This window comes from Mus caroli, chromosome 4 (assembly GCF_900094665.2).
Source record: "Mus caroli chromosome 4, CAROLI_EIJ_v1.1, whole genome shotgun sequence".
NCBI lineage: Eukaryota > Metazoa > Chordata > Mammalia > Rodentia > Muridae > Mus > Mus caroli.
In genome coordinates this window covers 128,652,726-128,669,382 of record NC_034573.1, presented here as the reverse complement: position 1 = coordinate 128,669,382, position 16,657 = coordinate 128,652,726, and the positions used below count along the sequence as shown (strand labels likewise).

At 50.3% G+C, this 16,657-nt stretch overlaps 2 protein-coding genes across 4 annotated transcripts in view; both read right to left on the bottom strand.

Annotated features, from left to right (window-relative positions):
* Tmco4 (transmembrane and coiled-coil domains 4) overlaps positions 1–10,547 on the bottom strand; it is an 83,006-nt gene extending 72,459 nt beyond the window's left edge. Inside the window, exons 1-2 of one of the 3 annotated variants that reach the window (XM_021160824.2) lie at positions 10,050–10,547; positions 5,894–6,015 (exon numbers count right to left, since the gene is read on the bottom strand). The gene's annotated coding sequence lies outside the window, so the exon portion shown is untranslated. The remainder of the gene's footprint in view (positions 1–5,893; positions 6,016–10,049) is intronic. The other 2 variants (XM_029476243.1, XM_021160825.2) reach the window with 2 other exon arrangements.
* A 4,402-nt stretch (positions 10,548–14,949) lies between these two features.
* Positions 14,950–16,225, bottom strand: Rnf186 (ring finger protein 186). The gene has a single exon (XM_021161512.2). The coding sequence runs from the start codon at positions 16,166–16,168 to the stop codon at positions 15,326–15,328; it is 843 nt and encodes a 280-aa protein (XP_021017171.1). The 5' UTR covers positions 16,169–16,225; the 3' UTR covers positions 14,950–15,325.
* Between the last annotated feature and the right edge of the window lie 432 nt (positions 16,226–16,657).

Here is a 16,657-nt window from a genome sequence, read left to right as displayed (position 1 = left end):
ACACACCACACACACACACACACACACACACACACACACACACACACACACACACACACACAAGGCAGAGTCCACTAAATTGCTTACTCTGTCCTCAAACTTGAGGTCTTTTCTTAAAAGATAGAAGCTGACTGGCTTGGAATTCACTACATAGACCAGGCTGGACCCAAACTCACAGCAATCCACCTGCCTCTGCCTCCCTGGTCTCCTGACTGCTTACGATGCTTGGCCATTAGCCTTTACACCTCTGTGGAAATCAGCTGTCTGTATGTGTAGGTGTCTTGTGGCCTTGCTTTATCTGATGCTCTGTTTGTCTTTGTCTGTCTTTTGTGTCTTAATGTAGTGTTAGAAGTCTTGAAAGCAGGCATTGTTCTTCCTGAACTCTGTCTTTGTGTGTGTGGTTTTTTTTTTTTTTTNTTTTTCCCTTACTTAAAAAATTATTGTGTGCTACGGTACTAGCATCTCCAAAATGCCGGGATCTTGTTCTTCAACTGGGCTATACTTTCACCAGTAGCCTCTCCTGGGCTCTCCTGGTGTCAAAGCCTTAATCCTCTCCATGACCCCTTTAGCCCCGGGGCCTTCAAGGGCTGCTGAGGCTGCACCTGCACCAGTGGCCTCTCCAGAGCAGAGCCTCAGCTGCTCGCCATGACCCCTTTGTGCCTTCAAAACCAGTATCACCTGGGAGACATTTACACATGGCCAAGTCCAGCTGCAGCATGAGGTGTGACCTTGGCCACCTCTGGTGCATCTGTACTGAGTCTCAGGAAACACTTCCCAGAAGATGTCACCTCACTGCTGTTGGTTTCTTCTTGATCACTGCTAATTTCCCAGCTTCAGCTGGACCAGCATCAATTGTCCCAGCAAAGCAAAGGTTTCACTTTAGTGGTTCTGGTATCTTCTTACTCACAGTCAATTCTTCAGCCCCAGATGACCAGAACCACAGGTTTTTACTTCAAAATATGTAATGGCCTTGATGGCCTTGATCAAGTCTTGAAGGGACTCTCATACTTCCCCCTGTAACTTCAGACGCCAGGCTGTACATCTCCCAATACACTTATCTTCCAAGATCCTGGAGAACAGCTCACTTAGATAAGGATGCTTGATGGCTTTTCTAGCCCAAAGTTCCAAAGTCCTTCCACAATCCTCCCCAAAACATGGTCAGGTCTGTCACAGCAATGTCTGACTCTTGGTACTAATCTTTGTCTTAGTCAGTGTTTCTATTGCTGTGGTGTATGTAACACCATGACCAAAAGCAACTGGAGAAGGAAGGGTTAATTTCACTCATCGTCCCATATCACAGTTCACCAAGGAAAGCAGGGTAGGAACCTGGAGGCAGGAGCTGATGCAGAGGCCATGGAGGGATGCTGCTTGCTGGCTTGCTCCCCATGGCTTGCTCAGCCTGCTTTTACATACATCCCAGGACCACCAGCCCAGGGATGGCACCACTCACAATGGGCTGGGCCCTCCCACATCCATCACTAATTAAGAAAATGCCCTACAGGCTTGCCTACAGCCTGATCTTATGGAGGCATTTTCTCAATTCCTCTCAGATGACTTCAACTTCTGCCAAGCCGACATAAAACTAGCCAGCACACACACCCAACCAAGACGATTCCTTTTGCTTCTTTAAAAGCTAACCAAAATTTTAGATACTTCATTGGTGCACAAGAGTTCCTAAAAGTGAGAGAATTTGAATGGAAACGAATCCTGTGGGGAAACCATGCAGAGAGAAAAATCTTGACAAGGAAGACATTGTCTAAAATCACCTCTGCAAGGTGAACTGTCAGGGATGAGAGTGTACTTAATCTGTTTCTGTCATAAAACCCCTTTGAACTCTCTAGAAGGTGCTGCCACTTGGGCTGGGGAACTCCTGGGACACGTGACCATGGGACACGTGACCATGGCCTACTCCGGGCGGAGAGGAGCTGGACTCAGGGTGATTTTAGTATTTTCCTTTTCTGTTTGTGTCTCGTGAATTATCAGAATGAGTAAATACCAATTCTAAGATCAGAAAAATAGACATTTAAAGTTTACAATATTGCTGCAGTTTATAAAACACCCCTCAAAGTTCCTGGCAGAGAGGGCTTGGTGTTCAGTCTGTTACAATGTGTTGGGGTGGGGTGATGGCTCTACCTTTGAGAGGTGGAGCCCAGTGGGAGGAAGTGATGATGTCATTGGGGTCTATTGGGTCTGCCACTTCTGATCTCTCTGCTTCTTGGCTACTGTGGCCACAGGTTCCAGGCAGCAGGGCCAAGTGATCCTGACTGGAACTTGAATCTTTGAGCAAAATGACCCCTTTCCCTCTTTAGATTATCGTGACTAGCAGACGGGAGGATGGAGCTGGCTTGTGCTGGTCCAGATGTGCTGGCCTGTTAACATCAGGTCTTGTTACAACTCTGTGTTCAGTGTCGCTGTCAGCCTGGGACTGGTGGTGGGGACATTTACACCACAGGAAATGGCAAATGCGCATATTGCAATTTTCCCCCTAGAGAGGTGGCTAACCAGCATATTACCATATATGTATATGTACATGTATACACACACACACACACATATATAATTTGAGTTACTTCTTAAAGTACTTTTATTTTTTATGTGTGGGGGACATGTCTGCATATGTGACAGAGGTACAGGTGCCTGAGAAATCCAGAGACACCAGATCCCCAAGAGCTGGATTTACAGACAGCTGTAAGCCACCTGATGTGGATGCCAGGAGCCAAGCTTGGGTCCTCTGGAAGAGCGGCCAGTGCTCTTAGCTGCCAAGGCGTCTCTCCAGCCCTCTAGTTATGTATTACAAAATGTTTACAGAGTAAAAAGATCTGAACGGACTTCACTGAGCTGTTGATGATCCTTGTCTCTTGGCTAAGGAACTAGAGGTTACTGGCTTTTATTTTTCTAGCATATTGTAATGAGCTCATTGATTATTATTATAATGGAAAGAGACCAATCAATTTAAAAATCACACTCTGTGTGTGTGTGTGTGTTTGTGCACACGTGTGTGTGTGTGTAAGCCAGAGGACAACTGGTGGGTAATGGTTCTCTCCTACTATGGAAGATCCCCAGAATCAAACTCAGGACCTCAGGCTTAGCAGTAGGCACTTTTACCTGCTGATCCATCTCCCTGGGCCAGAAAAAGACAACTTAAAATAACGGTCCTGTTACTTTCTCCTTGGAAGGGAGTGTTTGGGGTTAGAACTCTGGCTCCGTGTGGTCCAACCAACTAAAGCCCAGGTCACCGAAATGATCCACTGTTTGACCAACAGGTCCTGTCAGTCATAAAATGGATAGGCCAGTTACACAGAGAGAGGCGATCCTTAGCCATCCACAGTGTATGGATGAAGGAGCCTGTGGCTCCAGCTTGGGGTTATGTGATCATGGAGCTGTCCCCCTCCCTTCCATCTAAGGAGTACGGTGGCACCTGTGGGGTAGGGGAAGTGGCACCACCGGAGCTGTGCACTCTGGTCCCCCGGGGCCCTCCACCCCTTGCTGTGGATCAAAATCAACCCCCACCCCAAAGTTAAACTGGGGTTCTAAAGTGCGCGTGAGGACATATTGATGCCAGGAAGCCTTGGATTCCTGTGGCAAGGAAAACTCGCTGTTGGTGCCAGCACCTCTGTGTTCTGCATTTCCCAGCAGCCCCAGGGGCAGGAGGTCATGATGGAGGGAGTAGCCACTGTTTTCTAGAGCCTCCTGGTGATCCTGTCCTTTTCTAGGTACTGCAAAGACATCCAGGGACTCCAAACAAGGTCCATGTTTGATCTAGACGAATGCCATCTGCCAGGGTAACGATTTTTACAACCTGAGAGCCACCACACCCACAGCGAGGCTGTGTGTCCAGACTCGTGACAGACAGGGCTGGTTCTGGAAAGATCTCATTCTGATCATCAGTGATTGTGACTTGAAACCAACCAAGCACATTAGCTATCACTAAGGAGAATGCTGCTCAAGCGGCTTTTTGTCACTCGTGGGACGGAGAGCCAGGCATTCTACAAATAGCAGCCCTGGGCCTTGAGAGCTCCAAGTGGGCATTTGTTGACTGGCACCAAACACAAGGCAGTGTGATTTCTCCTAAGAAGAAGAAAAAAAAAATCCCAAAGCCAGCATGGAAAAGGACATTAAGCGTGATCAATATCATGTTTTAAGTCATGAGAACACTGCATCACCTAGGCCTGGATCAGACTCTGCATGACCCAGGCCTGGATCAGACTCTGCATGACCCAGGCCTGGGTAAGACTCTGCATGACCCAGGCCTGGATAAGGCCCCATACAAGAAGGAACTTTGTTTTTCTAGCTTCAGCTCTCTCTCCCCTGAAGCAGTCTGTGAAAATCAATGTCTGACATAATAAGAATGTGTGTGTCTGTCTGTGTCTGTGGGTCTGTGTGTGCATGTGTGTGTGTGTCTGTGTGTGTGTGTCTGTGTGTTTGTGTGCACAGAAGGTGGTGTTTCTCTACTTATTCTGATCATGAGTGAATTTTTAGATGGTCCTGTCAGATAATCAACAGAGAGATGGTTACAGCATCTAGGGAGGGCTGGAAACTTGGAGTGCAGGACCAAGAATAAACATTTATCCCAAAAGTCCCTCCCAACACTGAACTGCAGTGGGTTCTTCAAACCTTTAAGAGTATGACTGAGGGGCTGGAGAGATGGTTCAGTGGTTAAGAACACTAACTGCTCTTCCATAAGGATCCAAGTTCAAATCCCAGCACCCACATGGCAGCTTATAACTGTAATACCAAGATCTGACACCCTCTCGTGGGCATACATGCAGGCAAAATGCCAATGCAAACAAAATAAAAATAAATAAATTTGAAAAAATGCTTCAATTATTAAAGAGGATAGTTGAGAGCTCGCTCTCTCTCTCTCTCTCTCTCTCTCTCTGCATGTGTGTCTGTCTGTCTGTCTGTCTGTCTAGGTCTCACACACACACACATACAGACATAGAGACAGACAGACAATCATAAGATGTTTCTGGAAGCAAGGACGCTAGCTTCCCCTGCTTGCCCCATCCATCATAATATTCACTCACTGCCCCTGCCTCAAAGTCTAACTGAAAGCTAGAGATGAATGAGAAATGTTAGATCTCCATAGCAACGCTTCCACCACAGAAGAACCCAGAGAGCCTGGGACAACCTCCTTACACACCAGAAGGAGAAGATGCTGAGCCTGGAAGGAGAGGTACCACCCTCCTCCCCTCCAGCCAGCAGCCTGGGGGTGGGCATAAGGGAGGATGGGTGCAGGACCTGCTCTATGGTCTATGCCTACATTTGCCACTGCTCTCTTCCCTCCTGCTGGGGCCCTGGCACAAGCCACCCACATTTCCACAGGGGTCACAGAGGAGGCTCTTCACCAGCCCCTTGTGAATTTCTGCCATTCATCAGGCACCATGAAGACAGCACCATTTCAAGGCAGTCACTCTGTACCAGTCTGCTCCCTTCTCACCCAGGCAAGGGGACAGGGCCAACAGGCAATCAGGGCCCATGGCCCTACTAATATCCCTCTCCCCCGCTTCTCTCTCCCTCCCTCCCTCTGCTGTTACCATACTGCCCTGCTGTTCCCAAGTCCCCCAGACACTGTGGGAGCATGGCCTTTGTGCTTTCTGCCCCTCTGATGGAATGTTTCCCCCCCAAGATAACCATGGTGATAGGGGTTGGGATGGAGTGGGGGTGACAACTAACTCCCTATTTAAGCCACTCGGCCTCCAGCCCTAACTTATGCAGTCCTCACGTGCAAGAGGGGCTCTTTCTACATAGCAAACCATGCTGCTAACAACTGCTGAGGTTCCCTGGGGCAGACTGCCACAACCCTCAACCCCACCCCCATTCTGCTTCACAGCAGCCTTGGGAGGAAGGCACTGTCCTGGTCCCCACTTGACCTGAGGAAGCCAGCGCTTACCAAAAGTGAAGGTCACATCACTGGCATGCTGCAGTCCTACTATGGACCCTAGACCGGTGTGACTTCAGATTCCAAGCTCAGTGACAGGGTGGTTTGTCTAGCACACACACGGACTCCCAGCACTGAAAAAAAAAAAAAAAAAAACTAAATAAAATGGAACCCCGAGTACATTTTCTTCTGATGTTTTACTAAGTGGACTCAGCTGTCACAAGCCTTCCTCGTTTGTAGAGCTAATGCAGGGCCGTTGCCTCTGAAGCCATAGTCTGAATTCTATCCTTTCCAATGTAATAACCTTGTGTGTCTGCCTCCTTGACCAGGAGCATGAGAGAGAGACAGAGAGACAGAGAGAGAGAGAGAGAGAGAGAGAGAGACAGAGAGAGAGAGAGAGAGAGAGAGAGAGAGAGAGAGAGAGAGGCTGAAGTCCAAAGCACTAGTGTGTNAGAGAGAGAGAGAGAGAGAGAGAGAGAGACAGAGAGAGAGAGGCTGAAGTCCAAAGCACTAGTGTGTTCCTGTCGCTCCACCCCAGGACTCCACGTCCTCACGAGAGCTCTAGGTTCACACCAGCACCATCACCCCAGTCCTAGCTAACTCTTCTGTCTTGATGTGTCTGCTCCAGATGATGTCTGACAAGAAAGTGGCATTCTGGTCATGTTGTTTGAGGTACCCTGTGATAGCATCTGGCAGAGATGCAGCTGAGCAAATGGATGATGGATGGATGGATGAATGGATGGATGGATGGAGGATGGATGGATGATGGATGGATGGATGGATGGATGGATGGATGGGTGGATGATGGATGCCTCTCTCTACAATTGAGAAATGACTCCAGTATATCTTTGTGGAGGGCAATGGGTTTTATATACAACAGAGACCCCCAGTTTTCCCAAGAGGTTCTTTCTGCAGGTAGCTTTCATTACTGAACATCTAGCGAGCAGCCTCTGATTCTATTCTAGAAGTCTCGGGCAGGCACATGTGGGCTGGCAATCTGAGATCGTTTCCAGTTGGGCTTAACCTCTGACACAGGTCCCATGACTCGTGTGGCTAGGACATTTGGAATGCAGAGCTGGGCTGGGCTAAAAAATCTGATGAGTAAGATATTTATCAGGAAGAGGGGTAGGGAGGAGGTGAGGCAGAGAACTGTTGGCTAAGCACTCAGCGGTGCTCGGGAGGCTACAGCAGACATGGGTGAAGGACCTTAGAGTCCACAACCCACAATTTTGCTCCTGACCCAAACAGGGAGCCAAGCAAGCCAGGTTTTAGGCAGAGAATAGAACCCTGGCATAGATCCAGCTGTCAGTATAGAAGGTCAAATGGAAAAGACTGAATTCAGCCTTCCATAACACATTCCCTGGCTGTCTACTCCTCTGTACCAGGAGTCTACGCTGAAATGCAGTATTTCAGAGCCCAGGATCTCTGCTGGGAGAGTGTTTGACCAGCATGCATGAAGTGCTGTGTCCCCACCCCCCATCCCCCTTTTCCATCTGTCTTATCCCAGTACCCAGGAGGTGGAGGCTGGAGGATCAGAAAACCTAGGTGGTCATCAATGGCTACATAGTGAGTTCAAGGCCAGCCTGGGCTACATGAGTCTCAAAAACCCAAAAACCACTGAAGACATACAAGAGGATTATTAACAATCTATGTACGGACCACCTTCAGGTCCCACATCCACCAAGCCCAGGCTTGGGTCTGACCTTCCCAGTCCAAGTTCAGGCGGAGCAGCAGCAAGCTAAACCAGTCAGTTGTGCCCCTAGCCACGCTAGAGCCTGGGCCTACAAAGGCTCCAAGAGTGCTGTCACCCTGAAATGTTCCTTCAGTCCCGTGTCAAGCTTGCAGACCGGTGTTTTGTAAAAGAAGCCAAGGTGTTCCCCAGAGGTCACAGCTTGCTGGGGGCCCCTCAGGAAGCTGAGGAATACACCCTGACTGTCTGAGCCTGTGAGAGTCTGGAGGAGAGCAAACTGGAAATGCTGGGTGTGAGGTGGGTGTTAAGTTTCCAGCCCTGGAGGGAGCCTCAGCCTCCTCACCTGGCCACCCCAGCTCTGTGGCTAAGGTTTCTCTACTGAGGAGAACAGGCTGTCAAGTCACTAGACCTGTGAAGAAATGCATCTCTGAGCCAGGCAGTGCTTGTGCACTTGAAAGGCAGAGGCAGGTGGATCTCTGAGGCCAGCCTGGTCTACAGAGTGAGTTCTAGGACAGCCAGGGCTACACAAAGAAACCCTGTCTCGGAAAGAAAGAAAGGAAGGAAGGAAGGAAGGAAGGAAGGAAGGAAGGAAGGAAGGAAGGAAAGAAAGAAAAAGAAAGAAAGAAAGAAAGAAAGAAAGAAAGAAAGAAAGAAAGAGAAAAAAAGGCATCTCTGCTCATTTGAGACATAGCTCAATGGTTTTTGTAAAAAAAAAAAAAAAAAAAAAGCCTGAGTTTTGTCTTCAGCATCCTGAGCAAATAAATTTTTATTTATTTATTTTTAATTTTATGTATTTTGGTGATTTGACTACATGTATATCTGTGTGTGTGTGGGGGGGGGGTGTCAGATCCCCTGGGGCAGGTATCACAGCCAGTTGTGAACTGCCATGTGGTTGCTGGGAATTGAACCCAGGTCCCCTAGAAGAACAGCCAGTAGTATTCTTAACCACTGAGCCATCTCTCCAGCCCTGTGTTTTGTTTTCAAAACAGGGTTTCTTTGAGCCCCATCTGTCCTGGAACTCACTCCAGACCAGGCTAGCCTCAAACTCACAGAGATCTGCCTGCCTCTGCCTCCCAAGTGCTGGGATTAAAGGTGTATATCTATCTATCTATCTATCTATCTATCTATCTATCTATCTATCTATCTATCTATCTATCTCTATATATAATTTTAAGACAGTTTCTCTACATAGCCCTCATTATCCCCTGGAACTCACTATGTAGACCAAGTCAGTCTCGAACTCACAGTTCGAGATTAAACCCCAAGCACCAGGATTAAAGGTCTATGCCACCATCGCCATGCCTGGCTTTAATTTACTTTTGATTTCGGTACTGTGCTTTCCAATTCATGAAGCATCCTGACACGATCTTCAGCACTGGGAAGAATTATAATCCATGATCCTTTTGTGTTATAAGGAAATGAAGGTTCAGGGTGACACCCAAGGTGACACAGAGAGGAAGTGGCAGAGCCAGGCTCAAGTTCCTTGAGGGCATCTTTTAAGTCCAGGGGACTCTACTCACTGACCTATAATCAGGTATTTGGGGAGTGGGAAACTCAGGCTGGAAGCAGCATCTTCGGTGATGCCCAGAGGTTCAGGCGGTTTGGTAGGGTTCTAACTAGGAGGATGGGGCCCTGGGTTCCTTCCTGACTTCTCAAACATACTGGGTTATTGGGGATTTTGGTGGCCTTGTCTTTCTGCCTAGCTGATTCACCCTCAGGAGTCTTCACTGCTGTGTCTTCAGAGCCTACACGATGACACATAGTAGGTGCTCAATAAATATACCCCGTGAGTGGCGGCCTGGGAAGCCCTACAGGGGTGTGTTCCCTCCTACTTGAAGGCAGCAGTGGCCTCAGGATCAAACCTGCAGATTTAGCCAGCCCCAGCTTCTACTCTGGGTCACCCCTGGCAAGGACAAGGACATCATGGAGGCCAGTTTTGAACCTAACATTGGGTCAAACTCTGAAGTCAGCTCACCCTTGTTAACCTCTTTGCTCTGACTGCCTGGTCCTGGCCCAATCACCCCATTGTTCCCAGACTCAGTTTTCCCGGATGTAAAAACCTGCTCCCGCGTCAGTAATGGGAAATGTCCCCCTACTCTGTAAAAACCCGCAGCGGGGCGAGAAGCCACGCCCCTGTCACAGCAGGAAGGGGCCGGGCCTTTCCCGGACTCTAGGGCTTCCCAGGCCTCGGGGAACTGAGTCTGGAGACACGGAGGGTGGGAGCGGGTGCCTGGAGCTCCCAGTACACAGGGGGCGTCCAGTGACCCTGCGTGACCTTGGGCAAGGTCCTTTCTTCCCTTCAAACCCAGCGCCTGGTGCCCTGGGCTGTGCTGGCAGGCGGGGCCCGCTGGCATGCTCGCTGGCATCAGTTTCCCCTCCAGCCCCTCCAGCTACTCAGCTCGAGTCCCGAGAGCACTTCCGGGTTCGGAAGCGCAGTGGAGGCGGCGTGGGGACGATCGGGGCTCCCCGCGGGCTTACCTGGCGGCGGCAGCGACGGATGGGACGACGACAGAACTCCTGGCAGCCCCGCTGCTCCCGCCCTGGCGCTCCCGGCTGTCCTCTCCCTGGCCCAGCCGCCCCACACCGGCCCGGGCTGGTCCCGCCTGCGCAGCCCTAGGGCCCCGGCCTTCCGGGCTGGGCCGGGCGCACCGCCACCTAAGCCACCAAAGCCATCGCCCGGGTGCTGGCCTCGGGACGGGACCCGCACGTCTGTGTCTCCCGCTCCCCAGGAAGCGAGAGCGCGGGGCACAGGAGGACTCTGCAGAGAGTGCTCACCAGGGGCTGGGCTGGCATGAGGGGAGTACGAGCAGACACTTGAAGGGGAAGCTTCCAAATTTTGCCGCCACACTTGAAAAGAGCCTGTCCCAGAAGGTGCCTCCCCCTCCTGTGCACACTGCTCGGTGAAATTTGCAACATCCACGCCTTCTGATCGTTCTTTCACTTTCTCTAATGCTCGCCAGTCGTTGCACCCGTGGCTCTTCCGTCCCACGGGCCTCCGTTTTGGGGTTCCATTCCTGTGTGACTAGCCACCCACTCAGCTCTAGTCTTTGAACAAGTATTTGCTGAGCACCTACTACGTGCCAGCAAGGTTATGGATTAGCACACCAGGCCTTCGGGCCCATATTTTAATCGTAGTATTTAACTCTGAAGTTGTTTTCCTGTTTGCCAATTTACAATCTGGGTATCCCACACTAGAACTTAAAGACCCCAGGAATTGGGGGGGGGGGGGGTTTATCTCCCATGCCTCATCCTCTGCCCTCCTCATTTGGGAGATGGCTCTTGGTTGCCCAGGCAACCTATGAAATTTCATAACACCTCGTCTACAGGCGAGGAAGTAGGTGGCCATCCTGGTCAGGGCTGGAATCTGAGTCACCATGACCTCTGACGTCGTTGCTCTTTCCCCTGGAGAAGATAGGCTGGAGTTGGAAATGGAAAAAGTATGCGAGCGGACAGATCAGACGTGCGGCATTCCAGAAGGGAGCCTGTGATTCAGGATCCGACTGGAACGCTAGGGGGCCTCCATCACCTGATCTCTCTATCGGCCAATCAGGACCTAGAAGAGCAAGGGGGTTATTGTAGGTCAAAAAAGGATAGTTGTGGAGGGTTGAAGGATTCTAGCTGAGATTCTGGGCATCACTAAGTTGGGGAAATAACCATACCAAGGTGGCACGCAAATATCATGGAATTTTAAAAGATCCTATTGTTGTCTATGAGGAACGGAGGATTGGAGTGACCAGAGGCCACCGATTAAGAAGTGGTCCTGGGCTGAAGTAGCCAGCCTCAGCCCGAGCAACTAACTACCTTAGCCTTTCAGGTGTGAGACAGCTGCCGTTTATTTATTTATTTATTTATTTATTTCAGCATAAGCTGATTTACTAAGTTCTTGATATTAAAAAAAAAATAAATGTAACTCTGAAAGTTAAAAAAAAAAGATCATTCTCTAATGGAGAACAGAATCACAATGGATAAAGAAAATCAGTATGGAAAATAGTTTTAGAAAAGAAGACACACTCAAAACAAAGTGATCGCTTAGGTGGGGTTTGGGGACAGTAAAGACGCAGAGAGGACACTGCGCAGTGACTCCTCTGCTTTAGTCCATAGCCACATATCAATATTGATTTTTTTAAAAAAATCTTGGCCAATGTATCAGTGTTAAGATTGGAAAGTAGGGCAAAGATCACATGGATTTTTGCTGAGGACTCTGCACTGTTTCTGAAACTCTCCTGTCCGTTGGTCGCTCCAAAGCCCTTGTCACACACGTTTGCTAAACAAGTGATAGCTTGCGTCCTTACTGTAGTTACAGGTTGCCTCTGAGCTAAGCCCTGCTTTGCCTTTGTTTAAAAGGATCAGCAGGGCCTGATGGTGAAACCACAGCTCCTTGTTGCAGCGTGGTGCCAAGGCTGAGGCAGGGGGATCACAGGCTTGAGGCCTTCTGGGGGCTTTACAGTGAGTCAAAGGTCATCCTAGGTAATTTAGTGAGACCATGTCTCAAAAATAAAAAGGTGTGGAAGGCTACAGCTCGGTGGCAGAGCCCTGGCCCGGCAGGTTCCTTCCCTTGACATCCATAATGAAGGAGTGTTCATCCCTGCGGGCCCTGCTTTTAGAGTCTGAGGGCAGCAAACGGGCCTCTCCACGGGAAAAAGTGAGGGTGATTTAAGGCCTTTTAACACGGGGTTATGTACTAGCTAAAAATGAATTTTGTATCACCAGGATATTTGTCTCAGACTTTAAAAATTTATCAGATTACGGGAGGGATGTCAAAGGGTCTCTTGTCTTTATTGGAGGTTGGCCCTAGGGTCTGTAATATGTGTTGAAATATAGAAGTATAGCCCTGCCCCTCTTTTAGGTCAGAGGAGGATATCAGGTATCCTGTCCTGTCACTTTCCACTTTTTCCTTCAGGGCAGGGTCTCTCCACAAACCTAGAGCTACCCTCTCATTTCCAAGAGGATGAAAGAAGGCTCGGACATAGTCTGTGACTTCCTTCAGTGTGAGCCAGAGCCTGGCCCTGCACTTGAGGCCTCTTGCCTGTCCCTTCCACTGCCTGCCTTCTCTGCCCACTCCAGGGCAGCAGTGACCTTGCCCGCACTCTTGTCCCCAAGCTCTGACGTTCCAGAAGATGGTTGGGACCAGGTCATCTTCAAAGGGACAGTAGTGTTAAAACATCTTTGCCCAGGGACCCCAAAGATACCTTGGCTGGGACCCACCCTAAGTCAGGAATGACGACAGGGGCTTGTGGGTCTAGGTCCCAAGATAAGACACGGGGCAGTAGTCATTTGATCAGATGAGGGCATTCTTCAAGCCTGGGACTCCAGTGTTCTCACCTGTGGGATTCCAAGCAGCAAAGCCTGGAGAGGGGTATAGTCAGCAAGCCCAGCCTGCTTTTTAATCTTTCTTCCTTCGGAAACCTGCTCATCTCTGAATCCCCACGGTTCCTGTAGTTCATCTCATATTTTCTGTGACATTTCTCCCACACCCATAGGCAGCGATCAGATTTTAGGTTCGTTCTACTCACAAAGGAGGATTCACTTTCCTAAAATTGGGCTAATTCCTAAAATCTCTGGCATAGACTGACCATGCAACCTTAAGCAGGTAAATTCACCTGTCTGATCTCAATGTCTTCCTCTGCACGAGAGGGAACACAGTGAGTGGTTCAGCGCCACAAGGCTGTCAGGAAGCCGTAACATGTCAGTTAGGGAAACGCCTCCCTGTCTTATGAGTACTGGACAAACACGCACCCACCAAATGGTAACACATTATTTCCTTGACCAACTGAAGACTTGGGGGTGGATTTTGTCTCCAGGAAGTAGAATGGACCTGGAGGAGTAGGTGGGGAGACATCGTCCTTTTGCTGTCTGCCTGGCAGTCATCCCAAATGTCACACACACACAAGGCTGGCAGGAGAGATGCGGACTGTTCACCCTCTGGGAAAGGGTGTTCTTCAGGACTATGCTGGCTGCCTGTGAGAACCTGAGTCCATGCACACCCTCAACACTCTCGCTGCACTGGGAACTGTCTGGCCTTATAAGAAAAATAAGAAGTCACTGTCTTTTTCAAGGCAGTATACTGCACTCGTGTTCTTGCTCGCTTTGGTATTTATTTTGTAAATTGCATTGGGGGATGACTGGACCTAGGGCTTCACACATTCCAGGCAAACACTTTACCGCTGAACTCCACCCTCAGCCTGATACACAGTCAGACAGAAGGAGCCCTTGATGTGACCTCCTCCCAGGCGTTCAGAAGCATATGGCCCCTCCATCGGCCTGTGGCTCAACCAGGCCCTGAGCAGTTGGGACATCCAGGGAATATTAGGACTAATTGAGTCAGACTTAACTCAGTCTGGGAAAAGGGAAGCAGAGAGCCAAAGACCTTGCTCAACAGCATGTGACCACTGACCAGGGCCAGGCACCCAAGGATCCAGTAGCAGAGTCCTCTCATCTCTCCTGACAAAGGTCCTGTCACCATGAACTGTGCCCTCCTGTTAGTCTCCTACTGCAGGAAATGGGGTGAATGGGAAAGGACAGTGCACAAGGCCTGGGGAGTCCCTCCAGAGTTTTAAGTCTGATCACAAGGGCTCTCCAGGACAAACTTCCAGCTCCCACGCTGGGCTTCTTACTCTCCCACCTCCTCCTTGCCTGAGCCCTGATCCTAGAACCCACCAGGGCTCATTTCTGAGGGTGGATTCCCCCCCCCCCTGCATGAAAAAAGAAGCCCAAATGATCCTGAAGAGATGACCCAAGGACCTTTCTAGCGACCTCAGTCGCTCTGAGGCTGAGGTGGGGTGACACCGCCGAGGACCGTTGCATTTACGAGATGTTTTATCTTTATGACAAAGGAGCAGATAGGACCGTAGATGTGATAAGAAGAGAGGCGCCATCTGGAAAGCTTTCGTTCTGTCATGTGAGTCTGGGAGTCTGATGGAGAGCTGAGTCTCTCTCTCTCTCTGTGTGTGTGTGTGTGTGTGTGTGTGTGTGTGTGTATGTGTGTCTATTCCTCCTTATAACCCTGAGATTCTCTGAGTCAAGCCCTCATGGTACACAACTGGTGATCTCAGCATGGATCCTGAGGACAATTCCTGGACCCACCCTCTCCACACCTCCCCATCTCTGTCTGCTGATCCTCAGATACCCTCTCCCCACTTTACAATTCCAATTCCATGTGTACTCCACCCTGGGGTGGACCCTGTGGGAAACCGTAAGGAGACTTTTGGCATGGAAGGTTTGGGGTGAGTGTAGCAAACAACCCCGGAGAAAGCCCAGCAGTGTCCCCTTGGGCTCTGGCAACCCAGGAGGGAAAGTGGGCAATGGCTAGAGATGGTCACAAACTTCCCAGCACACAAAACATCAAAACCCAAATTTAAAAAAAATGAAGCCAGCTACATGGATTACAAAAGAGACCTGGTTCTATTTGCTTTGTAGTAAGGCCAATGTCCCAATATGTCCACAAAGGGATACATACAAAACTTAGGAGCTCAGGAAGAGGGGTAGGGACCCCACCACCCTTAAGTCACTCATTCAGGGGGTAAGTCTCCTCTCCCCCGCCCTTTCCTTCCTATGCTACACAGGAACAGACAGGTGCGGTCCCACTGTTCCAGCATAGAATCCTTGATCCAACATGGCCAGTCTGGCTTTGACACGCAAGTCCAGTTCGAATGTGATTTTGAAAGGCGGCCCCTAGCCCCTTACCCGTGCAGACTGTGAGGTCTGGGGGAGGAGGGAACCTTGGCAGCGCTGGGCCTGTAAGGGATCCAGAGTTCTCAGGCAATAGAAGTGATCTGGGTTTGCTTTTGCTCTCTGCAGAACAGAGTCCTGGGGCAAAGCCAGTTGCTGCTCTGGCTCTGGGGGTGACAGCAGAATAGGGTGGACATCAGGAGAGCCAGGGCAATGACAAAGGCCAACACCCACCGGATGACACCGGGGTAGATGAAAGGCAGGATAAGGACGATGACAAGAGCCAACAAGAGCAAGTGTACAGCCAGGCGCCGGGCAGCTACACGGTTGACACTTACGGTGTCCTGTTCTTCTTCTCCTGTCCAGTTGGCTGGCTGAGTTGCTGAAGCGGCAGAACCCACTAGCCTCTGAGGACATAGACGCACCTCTGGGCATGGCAGGGCCAGACGCCCCACCATCGCCTCCTGGTCTCGCAAGCTGCAGATGAGGCCTCCCGGGACAGCAGTGACCTTTCGGCACAGCGGACAGGGGATGGACCAGGTGTCTTCCTGCACATATAGCAGAAGCTTTAGGCATACGGCACAGAAGGTGTGCTGACAGCTAAGCAGCTTGGGGGACCGGGCACAGTTGTAGGGCTCTCGGCACACCAAGCATTCCAGGTCACCCTCCACAGAGATGCTGAGCCGCCCGGTGGGCCCCAAGGCAATGATGGTGCTTGTGGTGGTGGTACCCGCTGGGATAGGCTGTGGGGCCTCAGTGCAGGACGTTCTGGGTACAGAGGTGGAGGGACGAGGCTGATCCGCGCACGGGCATCCGCATGGGACGTCCACCGGAGCTGCCAGGACTTGCATGGGTTCTGGTCCGGTGGGGACGCTTCCAGTCTCCCTTCTGCTCTCTGCGGGTACCTGCTGACAGCCGATGTCTGGCATCTTGCTCTCCTCGTTGCCCTGCTTGTTTCTCCGCTTACGTTGGTCCTTCAGTTATTATTATTTCTTTACTCGAAACCCAGGGTTAATCAGTAACTTGGAGACCTGGAGACTTTGAATTACCTGATAGAAGGGCCAAAGTGGGTGGAGTCTCAAAGTGGGTGGAGTCTCATGAATCAGGACTTTCCTGTTGGGGCCATGCCTGGTGAGTGTCTACATGACAACCGACAGGGACGCTGTGCTGTGACGACTGGTGTCTCTACTACTACGCTCTGGAGCGTACCAGTGACACCCCATCCCCACCTCCACCCCCACCTCCACCTCCACCTCCACCCCTGGCCAATCAAAGCCCTGGTGTGGGAAGATGAGCAGAAACCCTACAACCCTTTAGAAATTACATTTATTCTCTGTGTGTGCTGGTGTAGACATGCGACACATGTCTTCATGGTCCACATGTGGCGGTCAAGGGACTTGGAAGAGTCAGTTCTCTTG

Bases quoted from the DNA above. Each gene is read 5' to 3' on its own strand.
- Rnf186 (XM_021161512.2), bottom strand. From the start codon at position 16,168: ATGCCAGACATCGGCTGTCAGCAGGTACCCGCAGAGAGCAGAAGGGAG.